At 39.1% G+C, this 20,848-nt stretch overlaps 1 protein-coding gene across 1 annotated transcript; it reads left to right on the top strand.

Moving 5' to 3' along the window:
* Window positions 1-436: 436 nt before the first annotated feature.
* OPRK1 (opioid receptor kappa 1) lies at window positions 437-20,730 on the top strand. Its single transcript, XM_030971460.1, has 4 exons — window positions 437-814; window positions 1,305-1,615; window positions 15,091-15,443; window positions 19,932-20,730. The coding sequence occupies exons 2-4, from the start codon at window positions 1,356-1,358 to the stop codon at window positions 20,462-20,464; spliced, it is 1,146 nt and encodes a 381-aa protein (XP_030827320.1). The 5' UTR covers window positions 437-814; window positions 1,305-1,355; the 3' UTR covers window positions 20,465-20,730.
* The last annotated feature ends 118 nt before the right edge of the window (window positions 20,731-20,848 follow it).

Raw genomic sequence — 20,848 nt, 5'->3', positions numbered from 1 at the left:
CACCACCTCCCTGTTTCTGGCTGCAGCTGGGAGAATAAAGTGCTACAGGGAATTCTGGGCTTCTCACATGGTGTGGGACAGCTTGAAAAAAACTGTACAGTAATTAGGGTGCCCCCCTTTCCTTTGGTAGCCTGCTTCTGACTTTGCAGTTGCAGGTGCAAAGGATCAGGGGCACAGCTACCCAGTGAGAAATGTTTTGGACACAGTTGTGGAGTCAAGACATGAAAGAGCTGATGGACCAGGCAAGGCATCTAAACTTAAAATTCCTCTTTTATTCAGCGTCTACTAGTCTGAAATCCTGTGGGATTCAATAAGGCAAAGAGGATTATTTCTTGAGGCCTGGGAGTGCAGGGGAATTGAGGAAAGAATACTTGGAAAAGTGTATTAAAATAAGCATTCATTCACAACAGAACTTATTTCTTGCTTTTCTTTCAAATTATCTGCATCTCAGTGTTTAGAAAGAAGTCATGTGAGCTTCTGAGCTGCGGGGACAGAGACAGTGGAGAACGTGTGCATCAGTGCAGAGTGCTGCTGGAGCCGTGGCAGAGCGAGAGGGAGGCAGAGGGAGCCTGAGAGAGAAAAGGCGAAGTGGTGGGAGCTGGAACAGCAGCATCTGCTGCTGCTGCACGCTGCAGCTCATGCCTGGGAGCCGGCTCTGCTGCCAGCACGCCTCTCTGAGGGCGCAGGTGCCTCACATCCAAAAGTCCTAGGTGGTCAGTGGCACTTCCAGGAGCCAAGCACAGCGGCTTTATTATTTTCTTTTCCTGCCAAGAGCACCTGTTTGAGGACTCCGCTTCTTTTCCTGGACTGAAAGGTACTTTTTGTCATTAATGTGGCTTTTCTATGAAAGCAGGTATGGGATCAGGAAAATATAACTCAGGGCAGGATGTTAAAGCAGATGTGCAGAGAGGTGGTGGGTTTCTCTGTCTCCTTCCCATTTATAGCAGAGCTTAAGCAATGAGGAGCCCTTGTTAGGATAGAGTTTGACTTAAAATATGAAAGACAGGAAAGACAGGGTTAAAGTGTGGGGGTGGATCTGAGCTGTTCCCATCTGGCTTGCTTCACTATGCAACCTTTGAAAGTGGAGGAAAACTTTCCTTGTGCACTTGGAGAAGCAGCATTACATAGCAAGATGTAAAACTTGAAATCATTTAATATGAATGTGATTTGCTTAAATATGTGCTTTGAAAATTACAGTTCCCATCACAGCAGAGCTCCCCTCAACACATACAAGTTTCAGAGGTCTTAATGTTCTGTGGCTGTAAAAATACTTCTCTTTCTTTCTCCCTCTTCCCTCTTTCCAGCATACTTGCCTCCTGCTGTGTGCACTCCTCCTGGTCTCGGACTGTAGCCCTATGGATGCCCCCATACAGATTTTCCGTGAGGAGCCAGACTCCACCTGCTCCCCAGGGCCCTGCCGGCCCCCCAGCACCAGCAGCAGCTGGCTCCCGGGCTGGGCAGACTATGACACCAATGCCACTGGGGGCTTTGGGGACGGCCAGCACAACCACACCAGCATCTCCCCTGCCATTCCCATCATCATCACCGCCGTCTACTCGGTGGTCTTCGTTGTGGGCTTGGTGGGAAACTCTCTGGTCATGTTTGTCATCATAAGGTAAGAGATTTTGGGTACCGGTTGGAAGAGGTGAAAAAGACCGTCCCTAAGTTTGGCAGGGGAGGGGGTGGATTATGGAAGTCCTACGGTGAGGAACTGGAAAATAAGCAACTGAAATGACCCAAACCTTGTCAGTCACAGTGGTTTGCTTGCACTTGTGTGTTAGAGAAAGAAAGGATGAGCTGGTTAAATGTGATAAATCCTGCAGCCTGAGGGAAAGCGCTTTGTGCCTGGAGCTGTGTTCATTGGCTGCCCTCTAGGGATGAGATGCTGCTGCATCCGAGGGAAAAAAGCTTGAGTGAAAGAGGGAAACTTGTACAAGGCGGCTTTTATTTCCACTGCGAGGAGACTCCAAGGGACAGCTTATGTGTCCAGTCATGTGGGCACTGATCCATTGCTGCCTTGGCACCTAATGATTTCTTTAACACGGAGGGAGGGAAAGCCAGGAAATGATAAAGATAGGAGGAAAGGCTTAATGTAAAGGAAGGGATGTTTTTTCTCTGTTTAGCAGTGTTTAACTCCAGTTGTTGATGTTGAATTGAAGAAAGTAGAGAAAGTGCTGAAATACCTTTTCCATTGCTTTTCAGGAAAGAGGAGAAAGCTCTGTGTCTGTATTAGTGAAGGTTTCAAACTAAACCACTTAGTGAAATGCACTGTTACTTATGCTTGCACTTACACTTGTGTATTGGTGAATATTTTAGTTTGCACTGTGCTTCCTGTCTCTTTTTGTCCCTTTCATTTGCAATCTGTAGGCATGCTTGGACAGTGCTGTTCAGCAGGGTGCTAATGAGCAATACAGGGCACTGAAATCATGAAACTTCTTGGACTCTTTCTCCACAGCCTGTTTGAATTCTGATAAAGTTTCGGGGAAAAAAAATCCCAGAACTGTGGAGTATTCATTGCTCCAATGAAATCAGCTTGTACATGGAAAAAAATGGAGGTATTGGAAGGGATTCTCTTTTCTAAGGGATGCATGATAAGGGTCAAGCAATTGCAGAATGATGAAGTAATTGTCAGACTTGATAAAAGGGGAAGTTATGAGAACCACTGAATTTGTTGATAAGGTACTTAAAAAAGATGAGTTATAATCAGTTGAATACTCTTGAATAATGAAAATAAATTTACTAGTCAGTGCAATAAAAAGAGATGCCTGTGGTCAGTTTAGAAAAAGTGGTTGGCTCCAGTTTTGTGATGTGATTTTTATACCCCTGCATCCCCTTTTGACCTTCATTCAGGGTAGAGATTTAATTTGTTTTTTATTCTTCTTCAAGAAAAGAGACTCCATACTTGACAGTCACACAGTTGCAAAGGCAGAGATTTTCTAAACCATCAGTCTGTAACAAAGACAGCTGATTGACTGGCCTGGGCATGGGAAATAACTCCAAACTTAGCCCTAGAAGTTAGCATGTATGGATTGTATGGTGCATATATATTTCCTTTTTTCTCTTCTTCTGCTACCTTCCTAAGACTGTTTTTGTAAGGCTCTAGATAGCTATTGCTCACTTTCCTTCTTGTTCCTACATTAGCCTTTCCTTGAATTTCCTCTTGACCCATCTCTCAATTGGGTGGTAAAAAAAAAAAATTTTTTTTTTGGGGGGTGTTGATTTTTTTTTCTTTGTTAGATTTCTTTCATAGGTTTTTTGTGTGGCAAGTGCTTTACACACTGATAGAATCATTAGCTGAAGTGCAGGCAAATAAAATCCAACAGTTTTAAATTTTCTTATGGTCTTGAAATATTTCAAACGTTCGTGCAAAAGGTTTATTTTCTTCATTTTTGTTCAAACCTCTCATGTCCCTCCATTTTTTCCTCACATATACTCTCTGCATGAGTATATGTGAAGTATCTCAGGATGGATTTTAATGACCCATGAACAATGTACCCTGCAGTGATTTCCTTTTGTGAGGAAAGACAAGGTCTGTGGGAAGTTTGGGAAATAAGATGGTAAGGGAGAGGCAGATCCTGTCCCCCAGCCATCCCACAATAGCCCCCCTCCAGCTGCCACAAATCTAAAGTGGGATGGGGATATACTGAGGCTCTTTTAACCTTCCAGCTGAGTACAGGCTTTGTCTGAGGCCCTTTGCTGCTGTTTCTCAACTCTGAATTCCAGATCTGCTCTTCTCCTCCTAACCCCCACTGGACAGGCAGACAAGGCAGGCACAACTCCTTCTCCCTTTGCTCATTTAAATGTTTAACATTGTTAGAATAGTTCAGTTGGAATTATTACAATAATCATCTAGCCCAACTGCCTGACACTCCAGGCCTGACACTGGGTCACTTTTTGGGTGACAAAAAAAAGTTCCTCCCTCTGTTCTGAGATTTTCAAAGTGTTGAAATGTCAAAGCTGTGGTAGATTTAGGAGACTCCAGAATCTCAAGATGCCTCAGAAACAGGCTCAAATTCAGCCATAGCCTGTGGTATAGGCAGGCCTTGGCCAATTCCTTGCTATAATACCACTACAGGAGTGGTTTTGCTGCTTCTGCATAAGGGCTGCTAAAGCTCATGGACACCAGTGAGTCAGCATGTCAGCAGCTTGTACATGGAGTGCTGGGTGAATGAAATCTCTTACAGGTCTGGTGGAGTGTTTTTCTGCTGAGAGGGAAAACTCAGAGCTTCCTCAGAGGAAAAAAAAAATAACAGGAGAATGCCACTTCAATCACATGTACAAACTCCTGACAAAAAAGTAGCTGAGTTTGATACAGCTCCTGTGAGAAGAGATTTGTTCTGAAGTCTGACTGGGAATGGTCCTTTAGTACCGTGTCAACAGTATGGCTTCTTAAAGCATTTCTCAGGAGACCTGGATTCTTCTCTTGGTTTTACTATCAAGCTTCAACACTTTTTCCTGTCCCGATGAGTTCACTTCATGGTTTTCCTCACATGTAAAATGGAGATGCTGGTATTCACTGTCTTTAAACACACAGCAAAAGTTAGATTTAAAAGCCAAGTCTAATCACTAAAGCTTATAACAGAGCAAGACCAGGTCTATTGTAAACACCCTGGGCTCCTCAGACACACATAGAGTGGTCATTTTTGTTGTGCAGAAAAAGCTCTGTGTTGAGTAGACAGGGCTCTGTTCCTGCCCATGGCTCTTGGCTCTCCCAAGAGGGTGGGTGGTTTGCAGGATCTCTCCCTGTGTTTGGATCAGCTGTGCAGCACGTGCACCATGCCAGGGGCTCTGCTGTCAGCTGGGTGGATGGACACTCCGTGCAAGCCGTGGCATGAGGGGTGTAGTGCTGTCCTGGGGCTGCTGCCTGTCCTGGGGAGAGAGTAAGAGAAAAAGAAGGTGTCACATTGCCTCTTGTACTGGTGGGAAATGTAGGCACTGTGTGGGAAGCACAGTCCTCCTATGGAGGAGGGGAAGCATGAAATGGGTTTGCAGATACCTGGTAAAGTTGTCTGACCTCATGTGAGGAAAGTCCTACAGCTGTGTGGTTCTTGGCATTAGCAGAATCTACCTCTACCCCAAACCTTTTCTTTTGAGATTAGCTTTTCCTCTGAGGTCTCAGAAGATATTTTTGGAAGTAAGTTGGCTGAAGGGGATAAAAAAACCTATTTGTCCTTGGAAGCAAAAAGGCTTTTTTCTCCATTCTTCTTACCTCATGACTTTTTTTCTTTAAAATTTAGGGCGGGCTGTAAGCAAAATTGTAGTTTCTTGTGACAGCTGCAGGGAAGAAAATCTCCTGACTAAAGTTACAGCTTTAACTAGGATCTGCACTTATCAAAACCATAAACATACTCTGACAAAACTCTGGGAGATGCTGTCTCTTACCCTCTCCAGATGCACTTTTTCTATGTATTTTTCTTACCCTCATTGTTCCTGAAGTAATTTACTGAGACCAACTGATATCAACAGGATCCTGTATTCTTTTAAAATTATCTTTCAAGCTTCCAGTAAACTGAATAATTTTCTACATTCAAGAATTTTTAAGAAGAAGTTGTGTTACAGATATGTAGATAGATTCCTAAGGGAAAAGAGAAACCTTATAGTTCTCTGCTTGGTCTAATGTTGAAGAGAACGTTTTACCACTGGTACATTTTTGTTCTTATATTTATTGAAATGAACAGCATTTTACATAATAGGAAGAGTGTATTAAGAAATGTCATATAAAATTGACTCCTTTCCAGGTTGTTTTTAAAATTTCTTCATCATTCCAAACAAGAATGAAAATATTTTTTTAAAAAGTACACAACAATGAAATGGATTCAATACATTGGTTTAAATTAATACCAGATTTTGATACCATCAAAAGATCACTTGCTAAACTGCTTTAAATGATTGCCCTAATTTTATTAAATTATATTTGGAAAGAATATTGTTCTGAAATGAAAATTTAAGCTCCAGAAGAGTCGACCTAACTGAATTAGCTGTTCCCTATTGCTGGCAGTTTGCATGATTTCATTTCTTTTATGAAATCAAGACTTTGGCTGCTAAAAGCAGAGGGTGAACTGTACTATACTTTGTGAAGTTTAGGACTTTTAACCTTTCCTTTGCTAATCAAAAATCTGACAGCTTACTACTACCAGCAGAGAGGCATCAAATGGATTGATAGCAATTCATCATGGATTTCAAAGAGCATTTAGCCGTACCTCACTGAATGGAGGTAATTTTGATCAGTTCTGCAGCGTTAGTTCAAACGTGACATAATTTCCATCACAACTTTGAAGAGTGATCATTACCAAAAGCTTTTACAGATGGCACAAAGAACAAGGCAACAGGAAACATGAAAGAGGACAGGCTTATAGAAGAGTATCGATAGTTTGAAAACACAGACCATTTAAACAAAATGTTACTATTTCTAATACTTTGAAAACCCAGCTAAAAACAGTGACCAAGTGAGACCTGGGATTTATAAGCTGACAAGGAACCCAACTCATGGTCATGCTGTGATAACAAGAGCTGATACTGAAAATAGGCAGGGAGAGAGGAAAGGCTTGAAAGGAATATTTACCACAGGCAGTATTAAAGAGAGGCTTATAGTGAATAATGTGTTTGGCTTCTGAAAAGTAATTTGGTATCCATCCAGACATTTCCACTGGGCTAACAACCAGGTAATCATTGAGTTCAGAGAAAGGCATAACTGGAATCAGTGTCTGATAGCAAGATGAATTACAGAGAACCTTTTTCAACTGGGATAAAGTGAAAACTTAGAAGAACTTTCCAGTTTGGCTGCTGGCAAGGCAGAAAGCTTGAGATAACTTTCCTATTGTCAGGTGGGAGAGTGGTGGGTAGGTAGCTCATGATCCTGGAGGAAGCACAGGGAGGGTGCACAGTGAGGAGATGGTGTTGGGGGGCACAGACTGGCTAAGCCCTTCTGGTGAAGTGGAAGAAATGAGGGGAGAGTGGGGACCTTTCAGTTAGTTTTTTTTTCTGAGAAAGGATTTTGAATTTGCTGAAAGGGTCTTGTAAAAGGAGTTTCTTAACTAGGTGATTTAGATTCCTGGGACACATTAAGGAGAAGGGAAGATAATCTTCCTGTCTTGCCCACTCTCACTGTCTAAACTGCGATTAATTTGTCCCTTAAAGTTAAATTCTCTGAAAGAGATGGGTTCCCAAGAAGAGTTTTGATTCCAGTTATGTATTTCTTTCTGAAGAAAAAGCATCCAGCTACACTTAACTTCCAGGAAGTATACTTCAGGTCTCCATTTTGGTCCCCTCATCTCTAAATATCACATAATTCTCTCAAAGTGAGGAATCTGTGCTCTTCTCCTTAAGGAAGACTTTGTGCTTTGCTTATTGCTGTCTTCTTGTGTGAATTTAGAGAGATATGAGGAAAAGCAATAGAAATATCATTTTGTCTACAGACAGGCATGAGTTCACAAACTGGATTAGTTGTGGGGAAAGGGTGTATGCAGATGCAACAAGGATATTGGAAGAGGGATGTCTGACCAGGCTTGCATTCCACAAAATGTAAAAATTATATAAATAAAGAATATGTAAAGGTGCACAGCACTTAAAAAAAGTACACAAAAATTAAATTTATTTAAGATATTGGTTGAAATTAATACTAGATTTTGATAACACCAAAATATTACTTGTTTATTTGCTTTAAATTGGCATGGTTCTATTGGGAAGTTGTTATGCCAGGTTGTGAATTACCTTTGAAATATTTATTTCACCCAAAGCCAGAGGGTTCAGCTCTCATTAGATTCACCTTTTAATTCTCATGAAAGTTAAAATTAATTTTAGGCAGTTTCCTGTTTTCAGTTCTGAGACGTTATTTTTAATGAAATCTCTGTGTTCTTTTCATGAGTATGAGTATGAGAAGACAATTTTCTTCGGTGTATGAATTTCTGCAAATTTGTGATAAGAAAGTGAGCAGAACCTTTGTGTTTTCTCCATTTCTCATACCAATCCACCTTTGTACCATGCAGTTGCTCATCTCTGCTCCAGAAGTCAGCAATGCATTAAGAGTGAATGTCTAGAGTTAACAAATTTAGCTGTGCTGCATGTGAAGCACAGGGGATTTTACATTTGCTAAATGCACTTCCTACTGCGTTGTTGGTAGTCCAGCCACTGTGGCTACTGTTGGGCAGCTGGCAAAAGCCTCCTTGAGTAGTGACAGATGAGAAACTACATGGTAGGATTAGTTCAGACAATCTATTCAATGTTCATTTGATGTTCACACTCAGAAAAGTTTTGTTTTACCTGCTGCTGGATGATGGACTGCATCAGGACTTACTGTTGGACTGACCTCTCAGAATGACTGGTTTGTCAAAGTGGGCAGGAGAAGAATATTTCCACCAGGAAGCTACAAGCTCTTCTGTTGACTGTGACTTAAAGTTTTCTGCATTTCACTTGAATCGTCTCCTTTAGGAATGTGTGTGTTCAGCTGGTCTGTGCTGTGGGCATCCCTGAGGCAGGTGGGGAAAACAGATAAATGGGAGGAGTCCAGAGAAAGCCTCCCAGATGCCTCCTAAGAGGGACTGATGACTTCTCCCTGAGCTGGCTCATACTGATATGTGCATTTGCTGTCTTACCTCATAATCCTATACTTTTTGTAGAGCAAAGTCCCTTCTCTCCCATTAAACCTTCTTAGGGGAGTGTTGACCAGAGATTTGGGTCTCCACACCTCTGGGTGTGTAGTTGTCCTATAAAACACTCCAAGCTGTGCCAGTTTTTACTCATCCCTGTGGAAAAATGGAGACCAGGTGCATTGCTTTGGGAAGAAGAGAGATACCCATACGCCAAGACCCCCGAGTAAATGGTTGCTGAGCTCTTTCCTTTTTTCTGTGCTGCAGAAACATCTAGGGGAAACAAACATTCAACAAACTCTTGTCTGCTTCCAACAAGGAAAGAAAGACCCCAAGAAATCTTTTCCTGGAGCTATTACTCCTGTTTCCTTGAGCAATGAGATTGGTTCTCTGTGATGGTGGTCACAAGGGTTTTTGGGGTGAAGGAAGAGACGAGATCTTTGATTCCATTACAGAAGGCTTGATTTATTATGTTATGATATAAACATATACTATACTATACTAAAAAGAAAAGAAAAGGAGAGTTTCCAGAAGCTGCTAAGCTAAGCTAAGAAAAGAATGATAACACACAAGCTGGCTTTGACAAACTCTGAGAGCTAGCTCTGCTGTGACTGGTCACTGAACCAAAACATCTACACCAGAACTAATCACAGATCTGCCTGTTGCATTCCACAGCAGCAGACAATCTATTGTTTACATCTTGTTGCTGAAACTCTCAGCTTCAGCAGGAAAAATCCTAAGAGAGGATTTTTCATAAAAGAAATGTCTGTGACAGTTCTCCTTGCCGGGTAATCTCTGTCCTACTCAATTCCCTCTCCCATAAACCCATGGGAAGCACTTTGCCAAGGGAGTTCATGCCCTTTATTAAAAAAAAAATTCTTCCAAGGAAGAAGAATAACAGGAAAGGTGGATGTTACCAGAGACAGAGATTCAATATTCACTAGAACAATACACTTGTGGCAAGTAAAAAGAGTTAGAATGGTCTGTGTAACACCCTGGGAACCCCCCATGGCAGGACTGGTCACTGAGAAACATCTGCAGCAGCATGAAGTTTTTCAAGAGATAGAATAAATTGCCTGACAAGGTCAGTATTCATCTCTACTTACAAATAGAGAGTAAAAAAATCTGATACATAGTCTAAGCTAATTGTCCAGGCTCTTTCATAATGTTATTAGACATAATGGTTTTAGATAAAGTACCAATTCAGTGAAATTCTGCATTCTCACTGATTCATTTTCAGCTGCGGTGATTCACAGCACCTTGACCTCTGACCTCTCCTATCAAAGTCATGGAAGCAGAAATTTCACAGTATTTTTTTCTACCATTTTGCAGTTTATTGCAAGAGAGGCTTTTGAGCTCACATAAAAATATTAAAAGCCTTTATCATAGAAGGAGAAAGATTAGTTCATTTTTGTTAAGTAGTGTGAATTTTCTTCCACATTGACCGCTATATACATAGACTTGAGCTAATTCAGAGCCTGGTTCTTTAGCTCAGGAAGAAAACCTTCCACACCCAATCTAAATCCACAAGATTAAATCTTGTTCAGGCTCTGTTTAGGGCTAGTGCAGGGAAGAAATGGTAGTGGAAAATTGTAAGGATTTTAACTATGCCTTTTGACATTCACATAGATTATGCTGTCTGGGGGAAGAATAAAAAACAAATTTACGCTTTTATTTTTTGAGCTGCTTTAAAATTGCTATCTTTAGATGCTTACTAGTAAAGACAATTCCACTTTATGATGTAATTTTGTAGACAAAAATTTTATGTCTTAAAAGATTTAAGACAGGCAACCATTAAATATGTGCAGTAACAAGGTTTTCCTTTATTTAAAAGTGTCATCTGAAATCCTCTACTGCGAAAATGTGGCAATTTAAAATATGATAATGTCATATAACCCAATACAAACATGACAACTACAGCATGTTAATTTTTATATTCTTTAAATGACCTTAGCCTTCATTTCATACTGGCATAAGATTTTATATTGGATTATGAATATCCAAGAGAGAGCTGAGCCATCCTTTTGACACGGTATGGGTTTGGAATAGATCCTCCTGGATTGTTTTCTGTTTTTTTCTTCCTGTTCTGATGCAGTATTATACTGACTATACTCAGAATATAGCCTTGAGATTTAAAGCTTTCCTGACTAAGCTTTTCAGCTGCTTGATCTCCATATACCTCATTCAGAGGAACCTAGTGGAACAGAGCCTGCATCCTGCTGATAGGTGTTTTTGCAATTTGCTTTAGATGTGCTTTAGCTTTAATTTTCATTCTCTTACCCAGGCACCTGTGAAAAACCTGTGTTTGCTATTCCTCATTATTTTATGCTTTTCTACTTTCCCTCTGCAACTGGAGAAATATATTTGTAGTACATTTGATGTAGGATATTTGTTGTCTTCCCTTTGTAGTATATTTGTTAGTTTTGCTCCCTTCCCCATCCCTCATTTCACACAGCAGGGAACATTTCATTACTTCATCCTACTGCAGTTCCATGAAAAAAGTTTGGCCAGATCCTCTTTCTCCCCTTTTATCAGCTTTTCTAATGTTACAGTGTACTTTAGAATCACAATCCTCTCCTCTCTTTGAGATAACTTTAAGGGGCACTACTAGCAGATTTTTTTTCTGAAAGCACATCAGATCCTTAGTAGCATGTTTCCCTCTTCTGTTACCACAATTTCATTGATAGCGTAGGCTGGAGGTGTGATTTCTTCTTATTTACTGTCTTAAAATCTTGTCTTAAAAGCATGTTCTACTCCACAGGGAAAAGAACAGGAATGATGAGTTGACTGAGAAACACAGGGAAAATTTCTAGGGGTCAGTCTAAAGTCAGTCTCAAAGAACTTTCTGGTTTTGGAAAGTGAATGATGCCTAATAGTTTTTAGAATTTTACTTTTGATATGTAAGTAGACATAATTTAAAACTTGCTCCTTAAAAATTTCATCACATACCCATCAAAAAAAAAAAAGCATCCATATGAAAGTGTTGTGTTTCATCTTGACTGTTTTTCTGCAGTTTTGATATTTCTTCTAGTTTTTAGTTTACAGAGGCTTGAGGCCTGCTTACGGCTTTATAAGCAGTCTTGAGATCCACCAGCTTAAATGATCAGAGTTTTTCTCTGCTGCTTGAAATTAGATTCTAGCACCTGGTTTAAAAGAGGGACTTTCCATTCCTATGTAGTGTTAGAAATGTTGCCATTCTCTTAAGAAGTCCCTGTATCTAATAAACCATTTTTTAGACATGGGATTTCTCATGGGCAGTTTATACAGCCATGGTTTATAAATATTGTAATAATCTTTGAAACTTGTACCTCAGACACTAAGAAAATGTCATTAATTGCTACTTAATCACTTATGCTGTAATTATGTTCAGGTTTACCCTATCTGTCCTGCTAAACTAATTAAAGCAGATAGAAATATTTTTGCTTAAATGAATTCAGATATTTGATCAAGAATTTTAATTTTGCAGAGGAAGACGATTCCCTTACACAATCACTGTTTTGACCTTTTTCAAGTGAGTGGAGAGTATGGTGAGATAACCCCAGACCACAAAAAATTATTTCCTTCTATGTTTTGGTGCAATAGAATGAGTTATAGGAAAGCAGGCAAATCTCTCATCTTATGAATTTTATCAGGGTCTACTTGAAAGGGTCTGACAGCAACAGCAGTCACTCTGTTACTTAATCTGGACTTTTGATTAAACCTGCAAGCACATATCTTCAGAGGCATGTAGGCATTTAATAATTTTCAGGTGTTTAATTAAAAACATTCAAAGGAGTTTGGATGATTGAGTCCAGATTCTCAAAGGCATTTCTGAATTTTCTAAACTTCTAAATGAATGTATGACTTTATCTATACTGCCTAATAACTTTAAAGGCCAATACCACATTTATACACTGGCCAATGTTGCCAGGCAAAAGTAATCAAGCTCTTTATGAGCCCTGTTTTGCAGCACTTGTTTGCTATCCTTCCACTGGAAGGCTAGGGAGGAGAAAAAAGGTAAGGGGTACTGGGAAAATATGGCATATAGAGTTGTAATGGCACACACATAAAAGAATTATATTAAGGTTGCAAGGAATGGGAAATGTGAGATATAAAGACTTTGAGATATTTGCTTTTCCAAGGCTAATAAAATCTTAGATATTTCCCCCCAGTTTTCTGATTTTCTTAAAGGAAAGAAAGGTCGAGCTAATTCTTCTATACTTTTTGAAAGCAAACTTTCCCTATCCAAACCCTTGGTGAAGTTTTTAAAGATCTACAGATATAATCATTCAGGAGAATGATTACTTGTGTCACCTCTGCTTATCAAAGGTCATTGCATTTCTTCTGAATGTTCCTGTGTTAAGTCTAGTAGCTTGTATTTGGCTGAAGCAAACTCTTTGTAAAGCAGCAGACCTTGATTTGCAGGCATCAGTGGATGGAAAAATTACTCCTTTCTTTTTCCCCATAATAATCACCTTAGCTGTTAAGAAACAGCTGTCATTGTTTCTAAGCTGAATTTGTCTCTTTTAAGAGTTTTATGTATTTGTTCTTGTTATGCTTTTCTGTGTAGTCTGAAAGAACTCTTCAGTACCTGCTATTTTCTCCCTGTGAAGGTCTTCAGACACTGTAATCAAGTCACCTCTTGGTGTTCTTTTTGATAAACTAAATGTGCTCAGCTCTTTAAGTCAGTCAAAGAATTTTCTCCAGTCCCATTATGCAACCATTCCAACTTTCCACAGTCTCTTTATTGCAATATGAACAAGACAGCAATTCCAAATATCATCAGTGATGTCCATAAAAGTAAAATGTCCTTCTATTATTCTATTTAATTTAATGGAAATTAGTCCATTTCAGTAGGGAGTTTTGAGTCTTTAGTGAAGTTTGTTTGGTCTTATAGCTGAGATACACTTGAAGATAGTATCTTTTCTTTTTTAACCAGGAGGGAAGTTATTTTTCTGATAATATGTCCTGTATTTGCTTTTCTAATTGTAAGAACTCATATTTTTGTTTGAACAGTACCTTAAGGGCTATAATATGACCTACAGGACAAAATTCCTTCTCTCCTGGAAGGTCTGTTGAGGAGATTGATCTAGTGGGGGGCAGAAGCCCAACTCTGATTGATGGTTCAGTATGTGGGTGAGAAGGATGCATTCTCTCTTCTCTTGCAGATTTTTTTCCCTCTGCTTCAAACCACCATTTGGCTTTATTTCCTTGATAAGTCTTGATTAGAATGCTTTAGAAAACCCAATACTATTTTAAACATGTCATATTGGTCATAAAAGCAAATTTCTGCCCACATTTTTTAATAGCTAATTTACATATTGTGCACAATTTGACAGCACTGCTTAATTTATTTTTAAAATATTTTTTTTATTTGACACATCAAAGTTTTGAAGGTAAATAGACACATTGTGCTACATGTTCGTTGAATAAAGTGGTTGAATCTTATATTTCCATTGTAAATTATTAGTGGCATATAGCAAAATGTAGCTATGTGTGTTTCTACGTGTGTTATGTGTGCACTTCTAGTTTGGACACACACCCAACATATGGGACTGAAGCAGTTTTGAGAAAAAAAATCTCATTAAATCCAATGGTAAATTAAAAGCAAGGAGCAAACTCAACTATTGAGGAGAAGCACAGGAGTGATAAGTAAATTCCCATGTCAGCAGGCTCTCCATCATCCTTTGTGTCCATCACAGAGAGGGAAGCAGTCCTCCACAGATTGTCTCCCAAAACTGTCATTGGGGTCAAACAAAGCAGAATGTCATCTCAAAAAACAGATCCTATTATTCTATGTAGGCTGAGATTCCTACTAAAGGCTTACTTTTGATGAAATTAAAGAATGCAAGAAAAATTACTGCTATGACAGGTTTTTTTTCCCACTCTGATATCCCACTTAAACAATAATAATCTTTTACATTATCAGTCATAAAAGAGAGGACTGGGAAAAGCTGATGGTAAGAAAAGAGAAGAAATTGGCAAGGAAGGAACAAGGAAGGTAAATGACTAAAACTGTATCAGCTGGCATTGTAGTGAATTCAAGCGAGACAAGCTATATAAGAAGCAAACTGGCCCAGCAAACATAGCAATTAACTTGTTTTCTCGCTGGAGAATGGGATAACAGTTTCTTCCACAAACCAAACCCAGAAATCTCACAATCACTGACACATAGCTATGAGAAAAGGAAACAAAAAACATTTTGATCACTTCCAAATTTAACAGTGATATTTTCTTGTAGCGGGATTTGAGGAAATAGAATTGAAATTTGTCGAATTAGATTAAATGTATTCATATACCTGTTTTGCATGTAGTAAACAGCTCAAACTGCTAACATAGGTGTTGTGAGATTGAATAAAATGTGTTCACTTTTATCCCAAGGGTCTTGAATTTGTGTGCATTTCTATCACAGATGAGAAAAGACAAAAAAACCCAATTATGGCAAACCTGACTGAAAAACCGTTACATATCTGAATGGAAATAATCATATCTTGCAGTAATAAAGCCTTGCCTTTTCATTCTGCAGATACACAAAGATGAAGACAGCGACCAACATCTACATCTTCAACCTGGCTATGGCAGATGCACTTGTTACCACAACTATGCCTTTCCAAAGCACCGAGTACCTGATGAACTCCTGGCCCTTTGGTGACGTGCTGTGTAAAATAGTGATTTCTATTGACTATTATAACATGTTTACCAGCATTTTCACACTCACCATGATGAGTGTGGATCGATACATTGCTGTGTGCCACCCTGTGAAGGCTCTGGACTTTCGTACACCTCTCAAAGCAAAGATAATCAACATCTGTATCTGGCTGCTGTCCTCATCTGTTGGTATATCAGCAATAGTCCTTGGAGGGACTAAAGTCAGGGAAGGTGAGTGTGAGCATTCAAAATGCAGTCTTTTTATTTCTCAACTGACAATAAACTGTAGGTTCAAATATTGATCAAACCTTATTTATTCGTTCTTCAAAATTACACCTAAATTCCTGACATTTTGAAACATATAATAGAACATCACAGTACAACATATAAATAATTTAAGCTCAGATGCCCATACCAAATAAAAGAACAAAATGCACATTGGAGCACTGCCTGTGCTAGAATGAGACCATCAAAAACTACAAGCAGACAGCAGGGGAAAACTAACAGGAGTTTAATCACAATCAGTTTAGGTTGAAACTTGAAATGTGGGCTTAAGGTTCTTTTTGTAGATGTTGTGAGAGTAGTTCCAGTGAAGTCCCAAGAGCAGAAACTGGAATTCTTGGGAGTTTATTATCACCAGGCATTTCACAGAACTTGAAGGCATGGTCAAGAAAGGAAAAGTCAGTGGCTGGAGAGAGAAAATTAAGGTAAATTGTATACGACAATATCTCAAGATCATGTTTAAAAAAGGATGGGAATTTATATGGAAACCTGGAAAAGCTGAGAACAAGGATTGTCACAGGAAATGGAAATTCAGGCTATGGCACGGAAACAGCTGCAAGAACACAAAGTCAATGAAAACTGTATGCAGACCATGGTTTTTCTTGAAATGCTTGTTCCATGAAGGACTGTGGATTTAGCCCCTATAGCTCCTGACTCATTACCTTGCTATGGGGTTAGTCTGATTTTGAGATCTTCCTTGAGAAGGAAGGGGGAGAAGCATTTTCTCACACATATGCTTCATGCCCACAGGTGTAGGTGCAGTGCAGGGGTATCTTGGGGTCTTCAAAAAGCTGGAGACTTCTAATGGTGTCCTTGGTTTGGGGTCATCCCATTTCTGGATGGCTGGATAAAATACAGGCATTTATTTGGTAGGAGTCTTGTTTGAGATGTAAACAACCTTTTGAAAAATTATTCATAATTTCCTGCACTATCAACCTTTTCTATTTAGGAAGGTCTCATTCCTCTTGAGACAAATGTTTACCTAAGGGCACTGTTTCATCTGGCAGACAATAAATGCAGTATGTTAGGCTGCTTGACATAGACCAACGTGAAAAACCATTTCAGTAACAGCTGCTCAAGGGCTGATAGATCAGGCTGAAGATATATAGATTTTGTTCTTGCTGTTAGTCTTCTGTTATGTTGGTGACATTTTTCAGTGCTTTGGGGGATCACGTATCTTGGTCTGCAGTGCTGTAGGTCTTCTCCGCAGTAAAGTTTTGACAGGCTCTATAAAACAAAGTCTGCCTGGGGAAACATTAACTTCAGGCATATTTGGAAGAATGTCTCACTATATATGAGTTCTTGAAGGCCATGGAGCACTGGCTCAGGCAGGTGTTTTGTTGGAGCCTGCCCAACTAACAGAATGTTCCTGTCATTCAGTGTCAGCAGCACGTTTAGATCAAGGGGCTCCTCTGAGGCCAGCAATGATTTAATGCCTTTTCCACGCCGTGTAGAAGGCAGCCTTTTTTTATAACTTATGAAGCAGAGACTGGTAATACAGAACACAGCGGGGCTAAATGAGGTTGGAAATATTGGCAGCTGCTCGTCAGCTGCTACTGTTCCTCCCTGCTTGTCTGATCTAAGGTCTCTCTTGAGCATTTAGTGTCAATTACCTTGTCTGGTGTGCTCATGAATTGCTCTGATAAGTGCTGAAGTGGAAAGGTGAGGATGCTCCCCTTGCCTGACAGCTGGAGCTCAGGCCTGAAACTTTGTCATGTTGGTTAAAACAGTTGTTGTTTACATGCTTCAGGGCCTCTGTTGGATTCACATTTAAGCAACAACTGAACAGCAAATGGAAAGTGATTATACTTGAGGCTCCCTCACCGTGCTCAGTTAGTCCATTTTGTTATCACAGCTCAGAATTGCTCCCAGGTGTGTCCTTTAAATACATTTTTCCTGCAGAATAAATTTTACATCTGTGTAAATTTTCCTGCTCTGGCCTTAATGGAAGTTTTCTTGCTGAAGAATTGTTCAGCTATAAAAAAATAAAGGTATAAAATTAACTCTTCATATTGCCAGTAAGGATATGAAGGGTATGAAAGTGACACAATCAATATTGTATATATAATATGCATGTTTCCTAGACCAATATTAAGATTAATTTTAAATGGTAGTTTATCAAGCACATTATAAAATATATTTACACCAACTACTACATGGAATTCAGTGTTTTTCCTTAAATATATCAATATATTTGGAATATTTGTGTTTCCAAGTGGAAAATGTCAGTATGAAATCTGAAGATTATGACCCTATTCGTAAGTTCTGCAACTTTTCAGGCGGTCAAAATAGAATATAAATTGGATTTTATTATGTTCCACTTCCAAAGTTCCAGAAATTAATATAGTGTTGTGCATTATGATCAGATTTTCTATTGACTGTTTCCTACTTGTAAACTGGGAAAATGTAAATGGATTCCATAAAGTACTGTGCTATGGTGTTATGTATATCAAGTGCAATACATTAATAATAATGAATTAAGAATAAGATTTTCTGTAGAATGTAAACTGCAGTGAGATGCAAGATAATAATTAAGTTTGTATTTGATAATTTGGAATTCTAAAATAACATTGCCAACCAAAAATTATAGCAAAATACCATGAGGATGACCTAATAATTTTGATAAATATGTGAAATTATGTCAATAGACCTGAAGAGGCTGTTTCTTCTGGGAATGAGTTTCAGTGAGCAGCTGAATGTGGTCCAGAGCAGCCATCTCTGATCACACTTCATTTTCATCCCACACGTCTGGAGGCAACTTTACTAATTTAGATAATACAGCTGCATCCTGATTTTATGTCATAGCTGCTAAGCCATGCTCTTCTACAAATAGCAGTAATAATTGACAGGAAAACTTCTTTGAAGATGAATGTTGGCATTTCTAGAATGAAATTAAGTGAAAGCAAGCATGCTTATGAAAACCTACAGCACAAAGGATTTAGATAGATTCACTGAGTGTCAAGTCACACTTGTGCTGTCATCTGAGTATCCTGCATCAGCCTAGAAAAATGTCTTTTCCATTTCCAGCTTTCAGAATAATTTGCATATTATTTAAAATAAAACTTTAAAAAATAGCTTTTTTAGCTGTAAATGTTTTCTATTAAAATGTTTCTGTATTCAATATTGCCCCATAACAACTTTCTGATATCTAACCATGGAAATGTGTGTATAGCAGTATAATGATAACTTACTCTCCTAATTGTTTTTCCAAACAAATTCTCTGCAATATCTTTTTGATTTGGGAGGCATTTTTATAGCAGGGAAATATGGCCTGTTTTTTTTTTTTTTCTGATGTGTCCTGATGGAGACAGATATGAAAAAGTGATGTGCAGGAGTACACTGAATCATTCCACTCTTAGATCTGAATCAGTGAAAAACAATACATAGTATTTTGTAGAGGAACGACAAACTCAGTAGGGAAAATGACAAAAAATCCAAAGAACTTTACAGGATAAAATCTAAGCTACAATTCAGAATGAAAAATCCCTGTGTTACCCAGACTTGTCTTCAGTAGAGTTGAACTACTGACAATAGTTGTAAATTTACCCCTTCTCTTGCCTTTTCATTTATCTTATTACTTATTTTCCCGTATGTTTTATATGCTGGAAGGCTCTAATGAGTTCAGCAAATTAAGTTTCAAGTATTTCATTCCTCAGCTTCCTCCTGTCAGATGAAATATTTCTGCTAAATATATTCAAGTGACAGCCTGTGGCTCTGAATCCTGGCATGGGCAATGGGAAAGGGAGTGGACTGATCTCTATGGCCCAGATCCTGCAGTCTCTGCACAGGCTGCATTTCCAATGGCATGATCTGCTAAAAGAGTAGCTGCCATTTGACTCCATGCACACATGTATTTTATTTGCTTCTATTTAACAGAAAAGAAGATGTTTCCATGGGTTTTTCTGAATGTAAGCATTTGCGTGTACCTTAGTTGTGCTGTAAAAGGCACATGGGAAAAGATTATTACAAAATTATCATATATTGTCAAAATTTTCTTAGTATCAAAACCTCCTTCAGCTTCTACCATTCATGATCTCAAAAATCAGACAAAAACATATGTAGTTTGATAATAATGATGAGATTTCTGCTTTGCTGAACAGGGTACTCAGTCTGGTTTTAAATCTCAGTAAGATTCAAATGGAAACAACTTTACAGATTTTGTTTTTGTGCTCTCCTTTTTTTGATCCTCCCATGGGAAAGAAATTTCATACAATATTTTGCTTTTGAAAAAGCTCAAATCTCAGTAATTTCTAGACACAGCTGCATAAAACCAGTTTCAGTGGTAACTGAAAGCTTCCTTGGAGTGATTTAATGATAACTCCATTTATTAATATCATAGTACATGCTAATCACTTTTCCTAGGTTACACTATGATAATGACATTGTTTAGAATATCTAATAACAAAGCAATTTTCTTCTTGCTTCCTTCATTTTTAGATACTGCTAGCACTGAATGCTCCTTGCAGTTTCCAGACAGAGATTATGTGTGGTGGGACATCTTCATGAAAATCTGTGTCTTTGTCTTTGCATTTGTTATTCCAGTTCTCATTATAATTGTTTGCTATACTCTGATGATTCTGCGCCTGAAAAGCGTCCGGCTTCTCTCTGGGTCTCGAGAGAAAGATCGAAACCTGCGCCGCATCACCAGGTTGGTGCTTGTGGTTGTGGCAGTCTTTATCATCTGCTGGACTCCAATTCACATTTTCGTGCTGGTGGAGGCCTTAGGGGACGTGTCCCACAGCACTGCTGCCATATCCAGCTATTACTTCTGCATTGCTTTGGGTTACACCAACAGCAGCCTCAACCCAATCCTTTATGCCTTTTTGGATGAAAACTTCAAGAGATGCTTCAAGGACTTCTGCTTCCCCTTCAGGATGAGGATGGACAGGCAGAGCACCAGCAGAGTCAGAAACACTGTGCAAGACCCAGCTTACATGAGGGAAGCAGGTGGGGCAAACAAACCTGTATGACTAGTCGTGGAAATGTCCTCCTACTGTCCTCAGGAGAGAGAGGAGTCCAACGACCTAGGACTGACACAGATTACCACTGCAGTTTGAAATCGACTCACCCAGACAGACATTTCTGGAATATTGCAGAAATCCCAGCAATTTGGACTAAAGCAAGTTTACTATCAATAAACAAGAATCTCCTGAAAATCGGCTCAAGTGAAAAGGACCTGGATGATGCTCACGTTTTGGCACCGTATCTGCTGAACTTGAGCCAGCGCTAAAACACACTTTTGCAGAGTGAAGAGATAGTGTTGCACCAGGTGATTCTGGATAAGAATAGTACTCACTCTTCTCTTTACAATATGTAACATTGCAAAAGGCAACATTTGGTCATAAAACTGAACT

Source organism: Camarhynchus parvulus, chromosome 2 (genome assembly GCF_901933205.1).
Source record: "Camarhynchus parvulus chromosome 2, STF_HiC, whole genome shotgun sequence".
NCBI classification, from domain to species: domain Eukaryota; kingdom Metazoa; phylum Chordata; class Aves; order Passeriformes; family Thraupidae; genus Camarhynchus; species Camarhynchus parvulus.
Note: the sequence above shows the minus strand (reverse complement) of the source record. Positions and strands in the feature narration are given on the sequence as shown.

Bases quoted from the DNA above. Each gene is read 5' to 3' on its own strand.
- OPRK1 (XM_030971460.1), top strand. From the start codon at position 1,356: ATGGATGCCCCCATACAGATTTTCCGTGAGGAGCCAGACTCCACCTGC. The intron at 1,616-15,090 runs GTAAGAGATTTT...TTCATTCTGCAG, and splicing joins GTCATGTTTGTCATCATAAG to ATACACAAAGATGAAGACAG. The intron at 15,444-19,931 runs GTGAGTGTGAGC...CTTCATTTTTAG, and splicing joins AGGGACTAAAGTCAGGGAAG to ATACTGCTAGCACTGAATGC.